The sequence below is a fragment of the Rhododendron vialii genome, chromosome 1a (genome assembly GCF_030253575.1).
Source record: "Rhododendron vialii isolate Sample 1 chromosome 1a, ASM3025357v1".
In the NCBI taxonomy this organism is placed as follows: domain Eukaryota; kingdom Viridiplantae; phylum Streptophyta; class Magnoliopsida; order Ericales; family Ericaceae; genus Rhododendron; species Rhododendron vialii.
This window is the reverse complement of record NC_080557.1, coordinates 41,329,602-41,354,409: the sequence shown is the minus strand read 5'-3', so window position 1 is coordinate 41,354,409 and position 24,808 is coordinate 41,329,602. Positions and strand designations below refer to the sequence as shown.

The 24,808-nt window shown below is 39.2% G+C and overlaps 1 protein-coding gene across 1 annotated transcript in view; it reads left to right on the top strand.

Annotated features, from left to right (window-relative positions):
* Positions 1 to 10,121: 10,121 nt before the first annotated feature.
* The window catches only part of LOC131319709 (receptor-like kinase LIP2), a 36,314-nt gene continuing 21,627 nt past the window's right edge, over positions 10,122 to 24,808 (top strand). The window contains exons 1-10 of the mRNA XM_058350134.1: positions 10,122 to 11,900; positions 14,943 to 15,232; positions 15,321 to 15,442; positions 16,043 to 16,085; positions 16,203 to 16,294; positions 18,683 to 18,731; positions 20,204 to 20,346; positions 20,947 to 20,989; positions 21,107 to 21,198; positions 23,044 to 23,092. Coding sequence (XP_058206117.1) covers positions 10,762 to 11,900; positions 14,943 to 15,232; positions 15,321 to 15,442; positions 16,043 to 16,085; positions 16,203 to 16,294; positions 18,683 to 18,731; positions 20,204 to 20,346; positions 20,947 to 20,989; positions 21,107 to 21,198; positions 23,044 to 23,092 — 2,062 coding nt within the window. The 5' untranslated portion in view covers positions 10,122 to 10,761. The remainder of the gene's footprint in view (positions 11,901 to 14,942; positions 15,233 to 15,320; positions 15,443 to 16,042; positions 16,086 to 16,202; positions 16,295 to 18,682; positions 18,732 to 20,203; positions 20,347 to 20,946; positions 20,990 to 21,106; positions 21,199 to 23,043; positions 23,093 to 24,808) is intronic.

The window sequence follows — 24,808 nt, the reverse complement described above, 5'->3', positions numbered from 1 at the left end:
CATGGAGCACTCTACAAGCTTTTCCCTCTTCTTTTTCTTTGGGATAGAAAGAGTAGTTAGAGTCTTGAGAGAGCACCCATACACTTGAATCCTTCCAGTTTCAAAGGGAAAGCAAGATATCCGGAAGCTTGAGAGGGTACGTAACATCACATCCCCAGGACAGGACAGTAACCATGGCTATTTCCTGGACCCGAAGCTACAAATGAAGCGCAGTTGTGCATGCCACTTCGTCATGGCTCACGCCACAAAGGACAAGGCGTACGCTACATTGCTGATGCGGTTTGCTTATTTTCTGTATCTTTTGTTTAAAGTAGGCACGATGACCTGCCTCGTTTAGTATTTTGTATATCTCCAGAAAGTTGGAGCCATACGACACAATGGACTTGGCAATTCCTCTTGTCGAGACGAATCAATAATCCACAAAAGTTTGTCGCAAAATAAACAAACATGAAAAAAAAATTGAATAAAAACAAAATAAAAAAATCCCAAAAAACCTTAGCGGAACTTAGCTTCGATCACCAAAGTGAGCCTGAGGCCGACAAATGGGGTTAAACCAAAGTGTCTGGTGAGGATCAATCTTCTTGGCTAGAATCAGAAGATAATGACGGTGAGAAAAACTTAATTTTCGCTTTTAAATTATAGGACGGAAAAAATTCAACTTAATTGATGAGGATGCTACCATAATAAGGATAACTATTAAGGCACTAGTGGAATTTTCATTTTTTGGAGTGGGTACATGTGCCCCCAATTGCCTCGACGTAAGTCCACCACTACAGCCAACCCCAATCAATTGGGACACAAGGCTCTGGTTTGATTTACATCTTAAAAATAAGTGTGAACTTGATATCTATTTTCAAAATTACTAATATTTTAAAGAAATCCAAAGTCTGAAAATTTAGAAATGTGGAATTAAATATCATCAAAAGAAGGGATTACTAATTAAGAAAGTACATTGTTTTCACTTTAACATTGAACCACTGTTTTCACTTTAACATTGTACCACTGACTATTTTGTTTTCCATCTTGTAATGTGAATCATGCGTCCAAGTGATAGACACGCGTGTACTCTGGTGGGAAGCAATTAGAAGCAGAAGACCAAACATCCCATGGGCATCAAGTGGTATGGTCAAAACATATGGTCCTAAGTTGGGCCTTTGTGTTATGGTTAGCAGTTCAAACTAAGTTGAACACGAAAACAGATTGGTTAAATGGGGGATGCAGGTTGACGACATGTGTGTCCTATGCAATAATATTGATAAAGAGACTCACCACCATCTCTTTTTCTAGTGCTCTTACTCATCCACAATTTGGCAACATGTTATGGAGAGCTAAGTAGCACGGATACGGACACAGACACGGACACGGGAATTCTAAAAAAATCGAAATACGGACACGGCGGGGGACACGCCACGTGTATATATAATATTATATATATATATATATATATATATATATGATTTATTTATTTATATATTTTTTCTTTTCTCCAAGCTTACATTGCAATATGTAAATAATGAACAACTTAACAGTTAACATTCATATTTCGCCATAAATACTAACCATTAGTAGTTTTAACATAATAGATTAGATGCATACATCGTAACATCGGTCCATTAAAGCAAAACAAAACATCCATAGTCATAGATTTAATACAACCCAATCGAAAGAGAAAACATCCATAGTTCCATAAACTAAACAGCCACGTGTCCACAATAATTGCACTTCCATTTGAAATTTCCTCCTTTTCCACCAAATTTATCCAATTTAGTTACAAATTGCCAAAGTACTGATCCCTCCACAGTTTTGGGTGCACTACTAGCACCCGTTGAGGAAGACATGTCCTATATGATTAATGTATAAGATTATCATGGTTCAAATAAAAAAAAAAACAGTATGCAGGTCAGTTATACATATATATACACACACATAAATATACAGAGAGTCAGAGACACACATAGAGAGAGAGGAGAGAGGAAAGAGAGAGAGATAGAGACAGAGAGGAACGAGAGACAGAGAGGAACGAGAGAGAGAGAGACAGAGGGAGAGGGAGAGAGAGAGAGACATACCCGCGAGAGGAGAGGAGAGGAGTCGAGTCTGAGAGCTCCTCGTCAGTCTAGGGCTTGAAATTTGAAACAGATGAGAAAGTGAACCAGTCGATGTACGTAATATATAAGTTTTAAAGGTATAATTACAGTTTAACCCAAAAGTTTTGAATAATTTCATATTAACCTCTAATTTTTTTTAAAAATTCATTTTGACCCCAGCCGTGTCTCCGCCGTGTCCCCTGTCAAAAAATAATATAAAACATTGGACACGCCACGTGATAAGCACCTGATTATGCGAGAGAGGGTGCGCTAGTTATTTAGTTTTAGTTTATTTTATCGTTTAAACTTAGTTGTTTTGATTGCTTTCTGCTCACAAGGTGTATTGGTTTTATTTTGTAGGAAATCACCTAATAACAAAGTTTTAAGACCCGATGGCTAAGGCAAGGTGACCCGTTGGCTAAAGAATGGCCAAGGCAGAGAGCAAGAGGCAAATTCTAGAGCATAATCATCTCGACATGGTAGATATAGTTTTCTTCCATCGGTACCAGAGGGATTTAAACGGGAATCAGTCAAAGCAAGCTCGATATCGGTACTATTAAATAATTCCTATCGGTACCGAAGCTCCCAGCAACAGCCCCTCATCTACCTTGATATCGGTACCCTTAAAAAATCTCTATCGCTACCGAGTAAGCTCCATCAGCAGCATAAGGCCTTCGCGATCGATACCGAGGGACTTAGAGCAGATTTTCAGAGCATCTCTTGAGAATATTCCGTGCACGAACCTTGGAGTATAAAAGCCCGTGATGTCATTGTACAAACAAGTAGAATAGATTTGATTGCATCATTTTTAGGTCTAGATCTAGATTTTGAGTTGTTCTTCATTTTTCAGCTTTGAATCTTTATTTTTCAGTTTTAATTAGTTAGTTTTTGTTACTCTCGTCTTCATTAAAGTTGTAGCAAATCCCTCGATCTATCGTTTAATCTAATTTTCTTCTAGCGTTGTTATTTTAATTATGCTAAGTAGATTTTTGCTTGCTCTTATCTTAATAGATATGTGTGAGTAGTTTTCCAAGGTTAGGTCATGGGGTGATTAGCACCTCATGACTCGAGCAAAAATTACATCTTCTTTTCACCAATAAAGTTTGAACTTTTTGTTCGATTATCGATGTGGGGTTCGGGTTTATTTGTCAAATCGCTAAGGTGTTAATCTCATTGATCATGTGTAGGTAAGAGCATCGCCTACTTACCACACATGATGCTTGGAGCTCTGTCGCACGAGGCATTTGCTAAATAAGTTCTAAAACTAACTTGATAATCGAACCATCTTATTTTCCGGTTTGAGAACCTTAATTGTGTATCCTCAACCGCGTAATTGGGTGAGAAATGTAGTTTAACTCGAGTCGTGGGTGTTAGTAATTCCTAGACCTAACCTGCTTTTATCCTAGTTTATTCGCTTTTTAATTTAGCCCTTTTTACTTTCCACAGCAAACGTAAAACCAAGTTGGCTGCCTAAAAGCCGAAAACCCGTGCTTACATCTACAAATCCAGCAAAGCCGTATTAATTATTCCCGTGGGTACGATCCCGGTCTTCCGGATTATTATGCTTCAATTGGACGCTTATATCCTACGCTTGGGGTGATCTTATTTGATATATCGACGAACAAAGTACCACGTGGCGTGTCCCATACGTATTTAGGCGTGTCCCTGTGTCCCCGTGTCCAATACGTGGGTACGGCGTCCTTTTAGAGTGTCGGTGCTTCATAGATGGAGAGAACTTTGGTACCAGGTATTCCTAACGCTCTTATGGATATTGTAGACTGGTATGTCCAGCATGGGAAGTCTCAGGCTTTTCGGAATTTGATGTTACATAGTATTCTAACTGCTACTGTCTATGGCATTTGGATTGAAAGGAATGTTAGGGTGTTCCAAGGCCTGTATAAGCAGGTTGACCTTGTCTCCCTTACCATTGTTAACTTGATTAGAGATTTTTTGTGCTCACGCCGAGGTGTCAAGAACAAAACTGTGAATCGGGCTTTGGGTGCTAGGTGGAGGCTGCCAGATAGTATTTTTCATTGTAAATGGGAGTTTTTCTTTGTATAGTTGTTCGGTTAACCCAGCAACTGGGTTTGTTTTTTTGTAGTGGAGGAAGTTTTGTTTCATACTGGGGATGCCCCTTTTAGTCTAGTAATGGTTTGAGCTTTTTAATGAAATGTGCTTATCAATAATAAAAAAAAAAGTTTACAACAAGTGACTGGTTTCCTAATTTGAAATCAAAAGATCTAAAAACCACATCATTCCATATAAAATTCGCGTTTGCAGGATGTTAAGCCTGCCCCCAACCCCAGGTTTATCTTAATGAGCAGTGCTAGTGACACAGAAATCCGCCCATAGATGTAGTAGAATCAAAGTGTCCGGAGCCGTCTATTCATGTGGATACAAAGCGTTCATAGGACGCACGTCCATTGAACGGCTCCAGACACATTTACCTTCGAATCATGTCTGGATTTCTGTGTTCCAAGTATTATTGTACTTCAAGTTGTGGAGCGTACAGGTACAGACAATATGCAGACCCAATTGCTGGAGTCCAATGAGTTTAGTATACGTGATGGAGGAAGATAACAAGGGATTGTCTGAGGTGCAGTGTCCATGTCAAATTGCGGCCTGAAACTTCCCATTCCCCGTTCCCTTCTATTAGTTTGAAAAAAGATATATCTAAAAATAACCATGGATGATATTTATACTTTGAAACTTGAAAGTGCATGCATAGGAAGTGTACCAGGGCAGTTCCTTTGACGATGTTCCTACAGTTGTAACCATATTCCACACTACCTTTTGGAAATAAGGACAACACCACATCCATGAAGTCGCGTTCCTCTTTCACGAGGGCATTTTTCCTGCTCTGGACATATTCTTCCAGCCATCTGCTCATGAAATAGTCCGTCATTTTGGCAATTTGTTTCATCAACTTCACATGTCCTTGCAAATCCATCCACTCAATGAAAGGTATGACATCAGAATACTCGAAAGCTCCAATTAGAAACATAAACTGGCGCATGGCTCTGGTGAAAAGCCTAACCTCCCCATCTTTCTCATCCTCACCGAAGGCAAATCGGCTCCTCCCTACAATTAAGGACAGAGCTAGGAATTGGGTTAAGGGGGCAAAGATAATAATTACATAGCAATGAAATCAAGTTAGCCAAAAAGACTGTTCGACGACTTTAATGTCATGTTGACTTTTCCCATTGAGAGTGAGACCCAGAGACCCAACCCTCAGCTACTTTGGTTAGGGAGCCTCTACTTCTCAAACTGGGTTCATAACTAGAGCACTGTCGTCCTAAACGACCTTCAGTTTTTGTCACAGTGCAAGACTACATAAACTGATTTAGACCGCGCGCCGAACATACACGTCATGTGATCAAAATAATTTCAACTAATTCCCTTTCAAGTTGCAGGATGAGATGTAATCGAAAACCTTCACATATAATAATATATATGTGGTACTTTTTTTTTGATCCTATATGTGGTACTTTAAACCCTGAATTTAAGCAGAATTTTTTTTTTGTTAGATTCTTCTTTTTTTGGTTAGCCCAACAGAACCAATAAATTTTTGGGTAAACGCCTAATAAATTTCTTATCATCTTGTTTTGTTAATTGGAATAGATAACTTAAACGGTATGGTGTCATTCAACACCGCTAAAATGCCTGAACTAGTCGTCTTTGATCGTCGTCATATCGTAATCGTGTATGTATGGATCATCTAAGTTATCCAACTAGACAATAAAAGCAAGTGATAGTTCAAATAAGGTGACATTAAACAATTCTATATACAAAATACGGAGTAAGACTTTTTCGTAAAAGTTGTTTCCGCATTAGGATTTGGCATTGTGCTGAATATCAGTATCACCATCTCTTATGAAGAAGAGCTAGCGTATCTGATACTAGAAATTTATGAACTTTTTGGGACATAAAAGGTCCCCCATTATTTTTCGTATCATTCTCGTCCTTAACCTACGTATGACCGATGAAAGGTCTCTTGTCTGAACTAGTCGTCTTTGATCGTTGGACAAATCCTTATCATACATATAATTTTCACTTCATATTGTACTAATTCTATTCCTCCATAAATGTGCAAAACACTTTTCGGGAAAAGTTTTGCCTTTTCCTTGCTGAGGTGAAAACTTGACATGTGGTTACAAGTAACAAACTAGTAATCAGAACCAAATATTCACAAACAATTCCAATGGGTTGACTTATGACAAGATATAAGACTTTTGGTAGCTTAATTTGTAGTTTTTTTTTTTTTTTGGCAAAAGTACATAAACACCCCATAAATTATCACTTTTTTCCACAGAGATCCTCTCATATTTAAAATTGCTCATACAGACCCCCTCAACTACTGAAAATGAAAAAAATGGTAACTCCGTTAACAGAATGGAGGAAATGACTAAGATACCCTTTTTTTTATAAGGCAAAAGTATATAAACACTCCCTCAACTATCACTTTGTTCCACGGAGACCCCGTAATATTTATGTTATACCCTTATACTATCAGTCGTTGTTTTAATCTTTTTTTATTTTATATAATTTCTTTTTTTCTTACATCAATTATTTTAAAGAAAACCTTCTGTATATAATCCTAAAATTGCATCTTCACTTATTTCATCCACAAAAGATCAAATTTAAAAAAAAAAAAAAAAGGGCAAAAACCATGGTGCGACGGCGGCAGGTGCCGCGGTGGTTCTTTTGCTGAGAAGAAATGAGAAGGGAAGAAGATGAGGGAAATGAGAGAGGTGTGGAAAAAGAGAAGTGGAGGAGAATGGTGGTGGTAGTCGGCGGTGGCCATGGCGGCTGCTGCATTGCTTTTTTCATCTTCTTTTTTTGTAATTTGTTTGGGTTCTTTAGAGAGAGAGAGAGAGAGAGAGAGAGAGAGAGAGAGAGATACGGAGGAGAGAGAAAAGGTTATCGGAGGGGGATGAAACCAGTGGTTAGTCGGTGATGGTATAGAGAGAAAAATAGCTTAGATGGAGAGGGATAAATTACCTGTGATTGAGAGGGGGGAGGAGAGTACAATCCTTTAAAGTTTTAATTCAACCATTGATTTTAATGGTTGAGATTGTGTGGGTTTCGATTGGAGGCTATTTGTAGAGGGGAGAAAGAGAAGGGTTAGATGAGGTATATGTATGTAATGCAACAAGAGTATTTTTGTCCGATTTATGGATGAGGGGGTTCATCACAAATGGTTTTGAAACGGAAGGGTGTCACTTGGGTAGCGGAGATTAGTTGAGGGGTCTATATAGGCGATTTTAAATGTGAACGGAAGGGTGTCACTTGGGTAACGGAGATTAGTTGAGGGGTCTGTATAGGCGATTTTAAATGTGAGGGGTCTTCATAAGAAAAAATGATAGTTGAGGAGGTGTTTATGTACTTTCACCTTTTTTTTTTTTATCAACAAAAGTAATAATTTATTAAAAAAAACTTGATAAGGGTACATTAATTTGCAGCTTAAGAATAGGTAAAAATCTGATAGTAACGTGCCCTCTTCGCCGGAGTGATGAGCAGAAACTCATGTACAAATTGCCAATTGGTAGCTTTGGGAATACCCACATTATTGATCTCATAAAAGTACTCTATTCACAAGCCATCACATGCCATCCTACTCTACGTATGCTTTCCTTATTATACGTATTTCTTTTGATAATCCGGCAAGTCACACGCACATTGATTAATCCCTGAGGACCCAATCCAAGTGTCCATTGGTGGAGAGTGAAATTTAACGAAAAGTCCCCTACGGATTAGTTCCATAAGAATTGATAGCAAAACCAATAAACTTTCTTCCTCCAGACTTAACCATGTTCGTTTTGGGACTTTAAATCCAAACTTTTCTCTTTGCGCACAATTTCCAATATTTTTTTCCAATTATTATTCACATTTCCCTATCTTTCTCTACTCATTACCTCAAAAAACTCTCACAAAATCCAAAACGTTCATGGTTGATCCAGAATGCAAAACAATGGTAATACTGAAATGATCCAAATTACGGACCAGAAATAGAGACTAGGCCAAACAGGGTGCAACATTAATGGGAAGAAGAAAGGTTGAAGCGGAGAAATGGAATTGTGAATCCCCATGTAAGATTTTTTTGGAAGGTTTCAATCTAAAATTAATTGGCAATAAGTGGAGTAGCCTCTAAATTTTATTAACCAAGCTTGAATAGCTTAAATGAGCACTGTGGGACAAGTTAACACTCCCCCTCACGTGTAGCACGGATGCACGTGGAGGTAACAGACAAGGAGACCAGGAGCTGAGCAATTGACTCGAGTGACAGAGATGACATGGACTTTCCCACGAGAGGTGAGGCCACCCAATACCTAAATTTGATACCATGTTAAATTTCTTAGAAAGTTCCAACCTAAAACCAATTTGCTATAGGTAGAGTAACCTCTAGAATTTATTAACTAAATTTGGATAGCTTAGATGAGCGATATGAGATTAAGTCTAATACTCTCTTTCACATGCAGTCTGAATGCACGTGGAAGTACCAATTAAGGAAACTAGAAAATTTGACTCAAGAAACCAATTGGCTTACAGTTGAAGTCGTTGCACTGGTCGAGTTCCTGGGAAAGTGAAGCGAAAGGAGAGGGAATTGGCCTCTAGCCAATTGACGTGGAGAGACTACACACCAACGTCTAATTATTCAATTTTCTAAGGAAGTTTTCGGGTTCAGCTCACGCACAGCTCAGTTAATATTGGGGAATCATAAATTCACCGTCCACTAAAGGATGTCCCACTTAAAGTTGGAGCAAATGAGTTGATAGCACCTAAGAAGTTTTGAACCTAAGATCTTAAGAGGGAGAAAACAACCAAATCACAGGCCTTAACCCCTACGTCAACCCCTCTAGGTTCTCTAATTATTCAAATTCGTAAGAGTGAAATAACATAAGTCCAGTTTTGGAAGGATTTTTGATTGTTAGGTTAGTAGCTAGGTTAATTCTATTTTAGAGCATCCCCAGTTCTTACCTTAAGTCCAGTTTTGAAAGGTTTTTTGATTGCTAAGTTAGTAGGTTAATTTCCGTTTTAGAGCATCTTCAGTTCTTATCTTTTTTTTATACTCAAAATCAAACCTTGTTGGGGGAAAACTCCTGTCGCGAGGACTGATTCTCCCACTTCTACTGCGGGGCCGGTGCGAAGCGACGGATGTTAAGAGAGAAAAGATACTAATGTGCATGCATGCGTGCATAAGAAAAAAGAACGGCACAGAGATCATTACCCACGACTACGAGCCGGGGACCTCACCAGAGACGCAAAAAACCACTGCCCAACGGATAATCCTAACATCTTACACCTGGATGCCGGAGAGAGAACCAAAAGCCACCACGGCCGCAACCAAAAAACACAGTGGGTCTGAAACACAACGGTCACCTACCCAACAGAGGGAACACAAAACGTAGGAGGACCCAATCAGGCAATCACACATATCAGTCACAACTTATACAATGCATCTAAAACAAACACAGCAAGTCACTACACCGGCAAAGGCAGAAATAGGAATTGATTCTGTTCTAGGATAACCTAATTTTTTTTTTCGGTGGACCAAATTGTGATGGTGGACGTCAAGAATTAGTTAAGTTTTTTGAACAATGCTATTTATACAATAATCAAATACAATATTTTACACAAATTTTCATATACATGTAGAACCCATATATAATAGTGTGTATGGAGCACACATGTATGTAATAAGTTATGCTTGAATTATTGTATAAATAATAAAGTTTTTTTTGATGTGGCTTTCCAAATCATCAATTGATTTGATTAAAGGCTCTGTTTGGAACCTAGGGAAAGGAAAGGAAAAGAAAGGAAAATAAAAGAGAAGGAAAATGAGAGAAAAATAAAAGGAAAAATTTACTATTCACTATACTTAAATTCTTATTTTCTTCCTTTTTTCTCTTCAAACCAAACAATTCAAACCAAACAATAAAAAGATATTTTTTTTAATTTTTCTATCTTTTCCATAAATTCCAAACAGAGCCTAAAGTCAACTTGCAAACCGCGTGAAGGTGGAGGGGGCCGGTCACAGCCACTTCTAGTTGACCTCCTCACGTTGAACCTCATCAATTTCTTGACCATTCCCTTGTCAATTTCGTAAGTATTCTCTCCCTCCCCCTCTCTTTCCCTCTCTCCACTTATCACCCTCAACTTCGGTGAGAGGGCTCCTAAATACCATCGCCACAGCTCGTTTGGATTGAACGATTTCGGAAGAAAAGAAAGGGGAAGGAGGGAGAACTCAATCTCTCCTCCGATTGGATGATCCACAAGGCAGAGAGCTCAGAGAGGGTGAGGAAGGGCGGGAGACGAGAGGCCCTCAAAGCCCGTTTTTGTTTCTCGCCACTTGGCGCGATTCAGTGAGAAAGGAGAAGAGAGAGGCAACTTCTGGCAGCGCGTGCGGGCTACGACGGCGTCTTTTCGTCGTCAGACCAGTTGCTGTGCGGTCGCCGGAGAAGATAGAGGGGAGTTGCAGGTCGCCGGAGAAGAGACGCTCCGGAGAAGAGACCAGTCGCCGCCGGAGATGGGAGTTAGAGTTTGATTTCTCACGTGTATTTGGATGGGTTGGTGAGAAACCACACCCCTTTCTTTTCTTCTCTCACTAATAAGGGAGACCACTCCCCTTTCTTTCCCTTTCTCACCTGGGCAGCCAAAGGGGCTGTTATGTACTATCATGGCAGCTCAAGCGGAAGTCTCGTACAACGCAACCCGTAGTGGTGCAGTTCAATCAGATAGATTTTGTCGTCTCTTTTCGCTTGATGAGGTACTAACAGCCACTAACAACTTTGATGATGCATTAGTCATTGGGAACGGGGGGTTCGGTAAAGTATATAGAGGCTTGATTAATAATGACAATAATTGTACTGAAATTGTTGCTTTAAAACGGTTGAATGCTGAATCCAAGCAAGGCGCGGGAGAGTTTTGGACAGAGATCAAGATGCTTTCAAAGCTCCGGCATAATAATCTTGTTTCATTGATCGGCTACTGCAATGAACTTTTGGAGATGATCCTTGTTTACGAATATATAGATGGAGGGACCCTTGCCAATAATCTTTATAAGCTAAGTAGTATGAGTGTTTCCCCTCTCACGTGGGAGCAAAGGCTCAAAATTTGTATTGGTGCTGCCCGCGGACTAAACTACCTTCATGCTGGTACCAATCAAAGTTTCATACACCGTGATGTGAAGACCACAAATATTCTATTGAACGGTAATTGGGTAGCTAAGATTTGTGATTTCGGGTTGTCAAAAGGGACTATAAGTCATTCAATAACCCATGTTAGCACAGATGTGAAAGGGACGTTCGGGTATTTTGATCCAGAATATTTCCTAACCCAGAGACTAACCACGAAATCTGATGTGTATGCCTTTGGTGTGGTATTATTGGAAGTGCTATGTGGGAGGCCACCCGTGGATACTAGACTGGTTGAGGAGCAAATTGGTTTAGTTGAATGGGCTGAACATTGCATCAAAAAGGGAAAACTTGATGTAGTAATTGATCCCTCCCTCAGTGGACAAATAGCACCGCGTTCTCTGAAGTCTTTTGTTCAACTTGCTAGCAAATGTTTGCATAAAGGTCGAAAATCTCGGCCAACGATGGCTGAAGTGTTGGGCAGCCTCGAGCTCACATTAGTATCACAACAGAAAGGAGGAACAGAGGGTATAATCAGCAAGGCATTTCTACTAATGGATGGGTGGTTGAGGTTCAGGAAGGACGATGGTTCCTTAAAGGGACAATCAAAGGACATGACTCGAGAACCAGATGAAAACAATGATTCATACAGTCATTCTTCACTCATTGTGGAAGGATATCGGTTGGAGTCTACCTTTTCTCTATGCATTTGTTTTGCTGTTATTTTTATCCAACGCACAGGTTCCCAGCTTCATTTCACTTCATTTTTGTGTTTGGATGTTTGTTATCTAATACAGGATTGCATGTGAGGTAAAGGGTTGGAGAGTTTGACCTGCATTTTTTGAGCTTATAATGGGACCATTTAGTAATCCCTAAAATATTGAAAATACTGACAGGAATGGAGAAAAATGTTAGTAACAACGCCATTATCCACTATGCCTTGTCTCCGTTGGTTCATCTTTGAGATCAAGGAAACATTTGCTTCATATGTGGATGAGGGTCAAGCCCTTGTCGTGCTCCCTCCTTGGCTTCCGTTGGTCTTTTGCAACACCAACGATCAAGTCATTCTTCCGTTTGGGAACGAGCATACTTTGAGGAGGTAGAGCTACGATCTAATGGAGATATCCTTGGGGATAATTTAAAACGATTTTTCTTTGTGCATCTAAAGAGCTAACGGCTTCACTATTGAGGAATACGACATGATCTAGATAGAGTGTGAATTTAGAGAAAGTAGAGACTGGCGACATTAGTGAGGGTTGTGGAAGTAAGGAAAAAGACAAGGTAACTTGTGGTTAGATCGAAGGTCATAGCCGGCCATACAGTTGGGGGGGTAAGGCTATGTTGAGTCGATTTCTGATCTTGATGTTTCCATTATGATCAAGTTTCTATTACAGTAAACAAAGCCTGTGCTTATGCTTCTTGTAGATAAGAACAAAATAGTGGATATGCCTGAAAATATGGAGACCTTTTTTTTTGCTCGGCAAAAAATATGGAGACCTTCAAAAGAAGAAATTCTCAAAGAAGATGTTGCCATTGAATTATGGAAAGGATAAATAGTAGTATACTAGTGGTATTATTGGAGTGTTTAATATGCATTATTTGTCCCCTTTCCCAACAACGTAGGATTCTGGCGCTTCTAGGACAATTGGTAAGTGATAGCCAACCATAGTGTCTTCTTCAGGTTATTCCCCTCCGTGATTTGAACTTGGTGGTTGGCACTAACTCGACCTTGAGTCAAACTTTGTAAAGTATCTCAACTTTCCTGACTGGCCTAATAAGTTAGTGGTGTGGGGAATTGGATACTCATTCTCAATGGTAATTTTGTTGAGAGTCCTAAGACTCCTGATTTGCGTTCTTGAAAGGGCAGATCTGCCCCATATGATGCTTCATAAGGCCTGATAAACCGTGCATATCAACTTTGTAAGCTCTTCAACTCTTGCACCTTTGGAAGGATCTTGAATTGAGGACCCATTGGTGGCTTAGTGCCCTGCACTTAGCTAAATCACATGGTCCCTGACTATTGTGGATGGGTGATGCTTAGGGAGCTCCTTAAGCATCATACCATTGAACTCCTTAAAGACCTTCTTGATAGGCTTTGTGGTTAGCCTGACTTAGTCACTCTCTTCTATGAGTGCCATTGCTTCACCTCCTCCACGTTGCTGGTTACCCTATACCAGATTCGCACTTACATTCCTAGAGGGCTTGGTGACTACCTCACTGGCCAATCATTTGCCTACTACATTGACTTTTATGATGTGTGGCATAGAATCTTGCAGAAAAAATGGGTTATTAAACAAGAATGTTAACAATGATGAATAACGTTTGAATAAAAGATTGGTGAGACTTGGGTGCTGTTAAAGTATCCAACTTAAAACCATTTGTCAATGAGCGGAGAGGCTACCTTGGCTCATATTCTAGTTTTGGAGGTTTTAATTAACCAATGTGGGACAAGCTCTAACACTCCCCCGCACACGCAACCCTTGATCCGCATGTGGAGTGGCAAATAAGGATGCATAACATTGAGATCATAACGAAAAAGCCAAAAGGTGCATTTATGGCACAAACAACGGGGCTTTCAATCAAGAGAGTCTTGTCCAAAAGCCTCCTAAAGCTAGCTTTGATACCATGTTAAAGCATCCAACTCAAAACCAATTGGCAATGAGTGGGGAGGCCGCCCAGGCTCATGCACTTGTTTTGGAGGTTATAATTGACCGACAAGCTTTAACAGGTGCAATAGGTAAAAGTTAGATATGGCTGTGCTTTAAAATAAAGTAAATAACATCTATTGGGTTGCTATATATCAACTTGAATTTTGAGAATGATGTGTGATGCTTGCAGAGAAGTAGGATAAGAAATGTACTAATGCAAAAGTTAAGAAATGGTGATGCACGTGTACTTGAAGTTGAAGTGTTGAACGATTAACATTGGTTTGAGATGTGATAAACCAACTTAAATGCTTACAAGGAAAATGAATATGCTCCAAGTTGAGGATCTTTGTCTATGGTGATAAGGAAATGGGGAGCTGGGCAAAGGTGTGATGCTTTGTGGAGTAAGATAGGACATGGTTAAATTAGCCTCGATTTAGGGTTTTAATATAGTGAGCTAGGGGAACCTAGGGAAATACACTTGTACCTGATTTCTTTATAATTGGGACAAAGCGGAGTTATGGTTGTGAAGTTCTTGTTCTATCAAATAAAAGTAGTGAGGCAACAATCAACATTGACATTATGATATATTTTAGAGCTTTCTTGTCTAGATACAACCTTTCTTTCTGTAACAAAGAAATCTTTGGAAAGGAATCGGCTTATTTTTGTCAGTGAAGAAATAGATATAACAGCCTATCAAATCCTGCCGTGTCTAGCTGCAGCTAGCTGATATGTTTGCAATTAGGTAGAATTTGGAGTCTACACCAAAACGGTCAACGTGAGTGAAGTTTCCTGGTACGACAATATGCATGGTTTGCATTGATATGGTGGTAAATGAACAGCAATCTTATATAGATATGTGGTACTTGTAGTGAAAGTATGCTTTGGTCCTTTTCTCCCCCTTCCTTCGTTTATGTGTTTGTGTATTAAACGACTTGCAAATTTTTCTTATCTGTCGCAGAACCTCTCTCCTTCCATCCATTTGTTGGAATGTAAATTTCATTTTTGTGTTGATGATTTAAAGATTTTGATTTTCAGTAGTACATATGACTCGTACACTTACTGGTCCTGTGCTTTAGGAATACTGCATCCCAAGATGTACATGCACCGCTTTCTGTTAGCCAGCGTGATTTGCGTTCTACGTGTTACACTGAAGAAACAACCACTAAACAGGTGACATTTAGCGACCCATTCAGTAGTACTGAAGTGGATGATCTTCAAGTGGAGGGGCAGCAAAATGAGAGCGAGCCTAATGCTAATCGGGTTTCCAAAAACTCTACTTATTCAATATCAGTTGATGATCCCACCTCTTCGTATTCTCCTTATTTACCACCAGTACTCGAAGAACCTTCTTCGTCTGACTCTGAAGGTGATAATATCTTCTTATTTAATGTTTTTGTTCATTAGTTTAGGCATTCATATTGTTTGTCACACAGTAAACTCACTGCCATATCCAGCTGGAGAAGATGATCCACTACCTGGTATAGAGGACCTCCAAATTACAGGTGATGCTTTTCCTGGAAAGGAACTCCAAGCATGCGGAATCTCTATTAATGGAACCACCAGTTGCAACTTTAAGGTGCTTTTAGAATTCAGGCTTGCGCTTCTTTCTTGTGACTAAAGCTCCGTTTGTTTTGAATACATCAAATATTATTTATGAGGGAACAAGAAAATTTAACTTGATTTCCCCCAAAGTTTTTGGCATCAGCTCTTACACCAAAATGCTGATAAAAGAAAATCTGAATTTTGATGCTACCAAACCAAATGAGGATGAGTTGGTCCTTCATTGCACCCAACGACTCAGTTTTGATAATTCTTAGAGGAGATTGAGTAGTTTTCACTTTCACAACTAACGAGACTCGAGTCAGGCTTACTTCACTCATGTCTAGAAAGTTGTGTAGTTCCCAGTCATGACAGGTAGCCAGCACGGGACTGGAGTCATGTGGGTTGTAAATTAACTTACAGGAAGTCAATCTGTTAGATTGTTTCTGCTCCCTCGCGTAAAACATTTTACTCCAATTTCATTCTTGTATTTTTGGGTACATATTTTACGTAGAAACTAACGGAGCCTAAAAATCTTGGTTATGGTTTTTAATCTTGCTTTGATGCGCCTCAGATTGCCTATTTACATGCAATGACTTCGAATGCTAATTTTTGCTTTCTCTTCTGCTCTCTGCAGTGGGTACGCCATCAGGAAGATGGATCCATGGACTATATAGAGGGTATTTTCCCTATCTTCGATATTTTGTTTAAGTGGTTCCTGCCTTACTTTGAATAGTTTGATGATGTCGGAGGGGAAAAAAGAGAATAGATAGATTATGAGAAGGTGCTTTTGACAGGGGCAACGCATCCTAAGTATCTTGTTACTGCTGATGATATTGACACAGTTCTCGGTCTTGAAATCCAGCCTCTGGATGACAGGAAACGCAAGGTATTCTCCTTTATGTATACTTCTAGAATAACCAATCATATATATATGGCTATGCCACCACTTATGGCTGTGTTGCATGTTTTGTTCTTCGCACCTTTTGTCTTTGTTTTTGGGTTCGCATATACTAGCATAAGGTGTCCTAAGGCATTAAATGCTTAAGTGGCTCTATTATAGGTCAGCAAGTATCCACCGTGTGAATGAAAACACACATTCAGATGAGAACGCGGTTCAAAACTACAAGAAGTTTAAATAGCACGTCCGTTTGATTGGTAATGTCATGCGTTGGATTGAACAAGGGAAGAGGCGAAACTCAATTTTTTCTCCTTGAAACATTCCCATTCGCCAGGGATGCGTTTCAATGAGCATGGGTTTCCAAAACTCATTCCAAAAGTATTTGCATGTGAGGTTTTTGGAAGCTTTAAAAATAATGTTGTATGATTTTAAAATGTTTGAATAAAACCAAGTTACCAAAAGTTAATAAGCGTAGAAACAAGGGAAAATGACAGCCCAGGATGTGTTTTGATAATTAATACCCGCCAACGACATTTTCAGCATTAACAAATGTTCTTAGCATGTCCTTGGCGGGTATTAATTATCAAAACACGTCCTGGGCCGTCATTTTCCCTAGAAACAATACCTAAGGATGGCTAGCTTATTGTCCAAACAACTAAATCACCTTAGGCCAAAACAACAATTAAAAAGCCAACCATCTAACCTAGATAAAATGTTCTCTACGATATGCAAATGCTATAATGCACATTTTTACCTTTGTCAAGAAGTGAAATAACCGTTGTTGAAGCTATAAAACATTCTTCATGTTGAAACCCTACGTGGAACTCTCATTATCACCTAAACTACAAGCAAATTAAACACTCTTTAGGAATGAATTTTTACAAATGTACGATGACTACTCAAGGCAATGTTCTAAAAGTCTCTAGACGCTAGTTGGGCGGCTTACCACCTTCGAGCGATTAATCGGTGCATATTAATTAGTAATCAGTGATTAATGATTAATTCCTTGTTTTAGAACATTGACCCAAGGTACTAAAGGCAGGAGATCTAATAAAGTTTACTACTCCCTCCGTTTCCAATTTTTGGTCCCTTTTAGCACTTTTTGTTGTCCCAAAAAATTGTCCTTGTTCAAAAGTAGTGGGGAAAAGTTGTTTGAGTTTACTCTTTTACCCCTTACTTTTCAACTTAATTGCTACTAGTAATAAAAAAAGGCAATGATTATGTTTTTAAAAAATTTAGAGGGTAAAAAGTGAGTAAAAATATGACAAGTGCAATAATTGTGTCCCCTAAATAAGTTGGAATCCCCAAAAGCAACCAATAAATTGGGACGGAGGGAGTTACAGAGTACCTGGTGGATACCAAAGAGCATATGGTTGGAATGATCAGGAGTTGCTCTATTAGGGGAGTCCTTTGTGGTGGAAACAATCAGAGGAAAGAATGATTTCATGCTTGCACGAGGCTCTCACACCGCGGAGTCTGGAAATGGCTGCTGTTTGCAGCTTCCCCCGCATGTTGAGAAGCTGTTTTTCGTGTTCCAAACCTATGACGCCCAGGTCACAATGGGACAACCTTATCGTTGAGCCATGGCCCACCCTAAAGAATATAATTATGCTGTTGGTCTGAATAGGTGATAAGCTATGAAGCACGGGTACTTCGAAAATGTCGCCGTACTCGTACCCGTACCGGGTACTGGTACGGCAAGGGTACGGCAAGGGTACGTTTTAGCCCAAAATGAAATTTTTTCAAAATTTCTGGGATTTTTTTGTAAATAATTTTAAAATGTGGGCTTATTGTGTAATTTATTTGTCATTTATAAACACCCCTCTCTCTCTTTGTCCATCTCTCTCTTCGTCTCTCTGTATATTTTTTTATCGATCGGAATAGTCTCTCTCTTTGTATATATGTACAAATGTATGCATGTGTAATGTATATGTATATATGTATCTGAAATTCTGAATACTAATAGATATGCAGTAGATATGCATATTTGTACTGATTTTGCTTTTTGTTGGTAAAATGGGTTTATATTTCATTTTATGCAATAAAAAATAGAAAAACATTATATATATATATGCCGTACCCCCGCCGTACCCGTACCCTACTTTTTTGGGGTTTTGCCGTTTCCTGTACCCGTACCCGTATCGTACCCGTACCGCGTACCGGTACCCGTGCTCCATAGGTGATAAGGTTCTATATGTCTACTTTTTTTTTTTTGATCTGCATTCTATATGTCTACTTAGACTCTTTTTTTTACACCTGGATAATGAAACACATATCGCTTGAATACTTAATGTTAGTTATGGTCGAATATCGTTTCGAGTGCTTCTAAAACTAGTCAAATGCAGTTATGATATTGATTTGTTTACTTTTCTCCAGGGTGAAATTGTAAGAGTCTTCGCCAATGGGCATAGAAAGATCACCTGTGGTAAGTGTAGTTGGGACATGTACAAGTTTTTTTGATAAGTATCAAACTACACACGTAATTATGTTGCGCATCTGGTTGTAACAAAACGTTGTGAGTCGGAAATGACTTACCCATTCGTTACTGGCCTTTTTGCAATATTGTTGTTGTCAGTTATAGCTTTTCATCCACATAAAAAATACCTGTTCATTAATGTGTGCTTTGTGGATAGAAAAAGGGGAACAAAATCCTCTTCATGTATTGCGAGCTCTTCCCGCTCCCTCGGACTCTATACTTCATTGCATCCGTCGTCGTTCCGATTCCCTGATCGAATTTAACTGTTAGTTACCATCTGCCCCTTATGAAGAGGGGTTTTCCATGTCCCCTTACGTCCATCACTCCATGTAATATGTCGTTGATGGGTGATCTGTCCATGATCAATTGTTACTTCTTGCTTTTGCCCTACTAACTCTTCCCTGCATTTGTTTTTGTTCACTAAAGGCTGATTTTTTTTTTTTTTTTGGCAAGAAGACTCTGGTTGTGAATTTGTGCCCTTGCACATAAAGTGACCTATTGTTCATAAAGGTTGAACGAGTTGCTCGATTGAATTCATTAGAAATTCGTGCCATAGATGCAGATCTGCAGCATGTAAAACAACTGAACATAATAAAAAAATTCCCAAATAGTCAATGTAACTATACCATAGCGTTACAATATGCATAATTCTGAGAAAATGTATGTTGGAGAAAACATAGAGAAGAGCTCACTGGAAGTCAAGAGGAGGGAGAGACTCACTAGAATCAAACAAGAGCCTTCTTTGTATGATGACTGGCCTAACATAACTCAGAAGCATAAGAAGAGGGGGGGTGGGGTTGGAGAAGAGTCAGAATGTCACATGGAAGTGGGAGTCTAGTTGGAGAAGCAAATGATATATTTCTATTGTAATTGGCCCAGGGAACCTTACTGTCTCCCCCTGTCAGAATGACCAGTAAGAAGAAAAGTTTGCTGTCACCATCTTAAAGTGGAAAGAGATGGTGGGAAATCAACCCTACAAGCTTGGGTTGGAAGGGTCACTTTTGGGTTGGGGCCAGATTGCCTTCCCTATTTCTGGTTGATGTGCATCCTATTTTATGTGATGACTTGAGCTTAGTTGCACGAAGCGGGAGCGGGGGTGGGGGAGCGGATGATCATAAAAGTTGAGGAGCGCCGTCGGAAGCATTAAAGAAAAATTATAAATATTTTAGTGTTCTTTATATAGTTAAATGTCAAAAAGAAAATATTATTCTTGAAGTTGGTTACAAGGTACAAATAAAAAACTGCATAGAGAAACATAACTCTCCTTATTCAATGTCAGTTGATGATCCCACCTCTTCGTATTCTCCTTATTTACCACCAGTACTCGAAGAACCTTCTTCGTCTGACTCTGAAGGTGATAATATCTTCTTATTTAACGTTTTTGTTCATTAGTTTAGGCATTCATATTGTTTGTCACACAGTAAACTCACTGCCATATCCAGCTGGAGAAGATGATCCACTACCTGGTATAGAGGACCTCCAAATTACAGGTGATGCTTTTCCAGGAAAGGAACTCCAAGCATGCGGAATCTCTATTAATGGAACCACCAGTTGTAACTTTGAGGTGCTTGTAGAATTCAGGCTTGCGCTTCTTTCTTGTGACTAAAGCTCCGTTTGTTTCGAATACGTCAAATATTATTTATGAGGGAACATGAAAATTTAACTTGATTTCCCCCAAAGTTTTTGGCATCAGCTCTTACACCAAAATGCTGATAAAAGAAAATCTGAATTTTGATGCTACCAAACCAAATGAGGATGAGTTGGTCCTTCATTGCACCCAACGACTCAGTTTTGATAATTCTTAGAGGAGATTGAGTAGTTTTCACTTTCACAACTAACGAGACTCGAGTCAGGCTTACTTCACTCATGTCTAGAAAGTTGTGTAGTTCCCAGTCATGACAGGTAGCCAGCACGGGACTGGAGTCATGTGGGTTGTAAATTAACTTACAGGAAGTCAATCTGTTAGATTATTTCTGCTCCCTCGCGTAAAACATTTTACTCCAATTTCATTCTTGTATTTTTGGGTACATATTTTACGTAGAAACTAACGGAGCCTAAAAATCTTGGTTATGGTTTTTAATCTTGCTTTGATGCGCCTCAGATTGCCTATTTACATGCAATGACTTCGAATGCTAATTTTTGCTTTCTCTTCTGCTCTCTGCAGTGGGTACGCCATCAGGAAGATGGATCCATGAACTATATAGGGGGTATTTTCCCTATCTTCGATATTTTGTTTAAGTGGTTCCTGCCTTACTTTGAATAGTTTGATGATGTCGGAGGGGAAAAAAGAGAATAGATAGATTATGAGAAGGTGTTTTTGACAGGGGCAACGCAACCTAAGTATCTTGTTACTGCTGATGATATTGACACAGTCCTCGGTCTTGAAACCCAGCCTCTGGATGACAGGAAACGCAAGGTATTCTCCTTTATGTATACTTCTAGAATAACCAATCATATATATATGGCTATGCCACCACTTATGGCTGTGTTGCATGTTTTGTTCTTCGCGCTTTTTGTCTTTGTTTTTGGGTTCGCATATACTAGCATAAGGTGTGCTAAGGCATTAAATGCTTAAGTGGCTCTATTATAGGTCAGCAAGTATCCACTGTGTGAATGAAAACACACATTCAGATGAGAACGCGGTTCAAAACTACAAGAAGTTTAAATAGCACGTCCGTTTGATTGGTAATGTCATGCGTTGGATTGAACACGGGAAGAGGCGAAACTCAATTTTTTCTCCTTGAAACATTCCCATTCGCCAGGGATGCGTTTCAATGAGCATGGGTTTCCAAAACTCATTCCAAAAGTATTTGCATGTGAGGTTTTTGGAAGCTTTAAAAATAATGTTGTATGATTTTAAAATGTTTGAATAAAACCAAGTTACCAAAAGTTAATAGGCGTAGAAACAAGGGAAAATGACAGCCCAGGATGTGTTTTGATAATTAATACCCGCCAACGACATTTTCAGCATTAACAAATGTTCTTAGCATGTCCTTGGCGGGTATTAATTATCAAAACACGTCCGGGCCGTCATTTTCCCTAGAAACAATACCTAAGGATGGCTAGCTTATTGTCCAAACAACTAAATCACCTTAGGCCAAAACAACAATTAAAAAGCCAACCATCTAACCTAGATAAAATGTTCTCTACGATATGCAAATGCTATAATGCACATTTTTACCTTTGTCAAGAAGTGAAATAACCATTGTTGATGCTATAAAACATTCTTCATGTTGAAACCCTACGTGGAACTCTCATTATCACCTAAACTACAAGCAAATTAAACACTCTTTAGTAATGAATTTTTACAAATGTACGATGACTACTCAAGGCAATGTTCTAAAAGTCGCAACGCACTAGTTGGGCGGTTGACCACCTTCGAGCGATTAATCCAATTAATCGGTTTATATTAATTAGTAATTGGTGATTAATGATTAATTCCTTGTTTGAGAACACTTACCCAAGGTACTAAAGGCAGGAGATCTAATAAAGTTTACTACTCCCTCCGTCTCCAATTTTTGGTCCCTTTTAGCACTTTTTGTTGTCCCAAAAAATTGCCCTTGTTCAAAAGTAGTGGGGAAAAGTTGTTTGAGTTTACTCTCTTACTCCTTACTTTTCAACTTAATTGCTACTGGTAATAAGAAAAGGCAGTGATTATATTTTTAAAAAAATTATAGGGTAAAAAGTGAGTAAAAATATGACAAGTGCAATAATTGTGTCCCCTAAATAAGTTGGAATCCCCAAAAGGAACCATTAAATGGGGACGGAGGGAGTTACAGAGTACCTGGTGGATACCAGAGAGCATATGGTTGGAATGATCAAGAGTTGCTCTATTAGGGGAGTCCTTTGTGGTGGAAACAATCAGAGGAAAGAATGATTTCATGCTTACATGAGGCTCTCACACCGCAGAGTCTGGAAATGGCTGCTGTTTGCAGCTTCCCCCGCATGTTGAGAAGCTGTTTTTCGTGTTCCAAACCTATGACGCCCAGGTCACAATGGGACAACCTTATCGTTGAGCCATGGCCCACCCTAAAGAATATAATTATGCTGTTGGTCTGAATAGGTGATAAGGTTCTATATGTCTACTTTTTTTTTTTGGTATGCATTCTATGTGTCTACTTAGAGACTCTTTTTTTTACACCTGGATAACGAAACACATATCGCTTGCATACTTAATGTTAGTTATGGTCGAATATCGTTTCGAGTGCTTCTATAACTAGTCAAATACAGTTATGATGTTGATTTGTTTCCTTTTCTCCAGGGTGAAATTGTAAGAGTCTTCGCCAATGGGCATAGAAAGATCACCTGTGGTAAGTGTAGTTGGGACATGTACAAGTTTTTTTGATAAGTATCAAACTACACACGTAATTATGTTGCGCATCTGGTTGTAACAAAACGTTGTGAGTCGGAAATGACTTACCCATTCGTTACTGGCCTTTTTACAATATTGTTGTTGTCAGTTATAGCTTTTCATCCACATAAAAAATACCTGTTCATTAATGTGTGCTTTGTGGATAGGAAAAGGCGAAAAAAATCCTCTTCATGTATTGCGAGCTCTTCCCGCTCCCTCGGACTCTATACTTCATTGCATCCGTCTTTATTCCGATTCCCTGATCGAATTTAACTGTTAGTTACCATCTGCCCCTTATGAAGAGGGGTTTTCCATGTCCCCTTACGTCCATCGCTCCATATAATATGTTGTTGATGGGTGATCTGTCCATGATCAATGGTTACTTCTTGCTTTTGCTCTACTAACTCTTCCCTGCATTTGTTTTTGTTCACTAAAGGCTAATTTTTTTTTTTGGCAAGAAGACTCTGGTTGTGAATTTGTGCCCTTGCACATAAAGTGACCTATTGTTCATAAAGGTTGAACGAGTTGCTCGATTGAATTCATTAGAAATTCGTGCCATAGATGCAGATCTACAGCATGTGAAACAGCTGAACATAATAAAAAAATTTCCCAAATAGTCAATGTAACTATACCATAGCTTTACAATATGCATAATTCTGAGAAAATGTATGTTGGAGAAAACATAGAGAAGAGCTCACTGGAAGTCAAGACGAGGGAGAGGCTTACTAGAATCAAACAAGAGCCTTCTATGTATGATGACTGGCCTAACATAACTCAGAAGCAGAAGGGGGGGTGGCTGGGATGGTGTGAAATGGTCAGAATGTCGCATGGGAGTGGGAGTCCAGTAGAGGAAGCAAATGATATATTTCTATTGTAATTGGCCCCCGGGAACCTTACACTGTCAGAATGACCAGTAAGAAGAAAAGGGTCACGTTTGGGTTGGGGCCAGATTGCCTTCCCTATTTCTGGTTGATGTGCATCCTATTTTATGTGATGACTTGAGCTTAGTTGCATGAAGCGGGAGCGGGGGCGGGGGAGTGGATGATCATAAAATTTGAGGAGCGCTGTCGGAAGTGTTAAAGAAAAATTATAAATATTTTAATATTTTTTATATAGTTAAATGTCAAAAAGAAAATATTATTATTGAAGATGGTTAGAAGGTACAAATAAAAAATTGCATAGAGAATCAGAAACATAAATTTAACACATAAGGGGCAAACCCAGTGCACGAGGCTCCCGCCATTGCGGGGTCTTGGGAAGGGTTAATGTACGCAACCTTATGCTTGCAAGCAGAGAGACTGTTTCCGCGACTCGAACCTGTGACTTCCAGGTCACAATGGAGCAACTTTACAGTTGCGTCAGGCCCGCCCTTCAACACATAAGATGAAATGAAGTTTATTAATACCATGGAAGCAATTGGCTTTTACACTTCCCTATGAATCTACTGTATTAAATTACCCTCCCCTTCCAAGAAAGTGTTTTGTACTTTTGCATAGCACCTCTTCAACGAAATCCAGTAGAGGGCATCTACCAATCGCAGCTCGAATCGTAAGTCTGAATTGCTTTTTGGGTGTAAGTTCCCGTATAGGTTAGGAACGAGTTCCCGTCTCCGAAACGTTGGCTAGGGTCAAGTTTCCTGCAACTAAGGACTTGAGTACGATGAGTTGTTATTGTT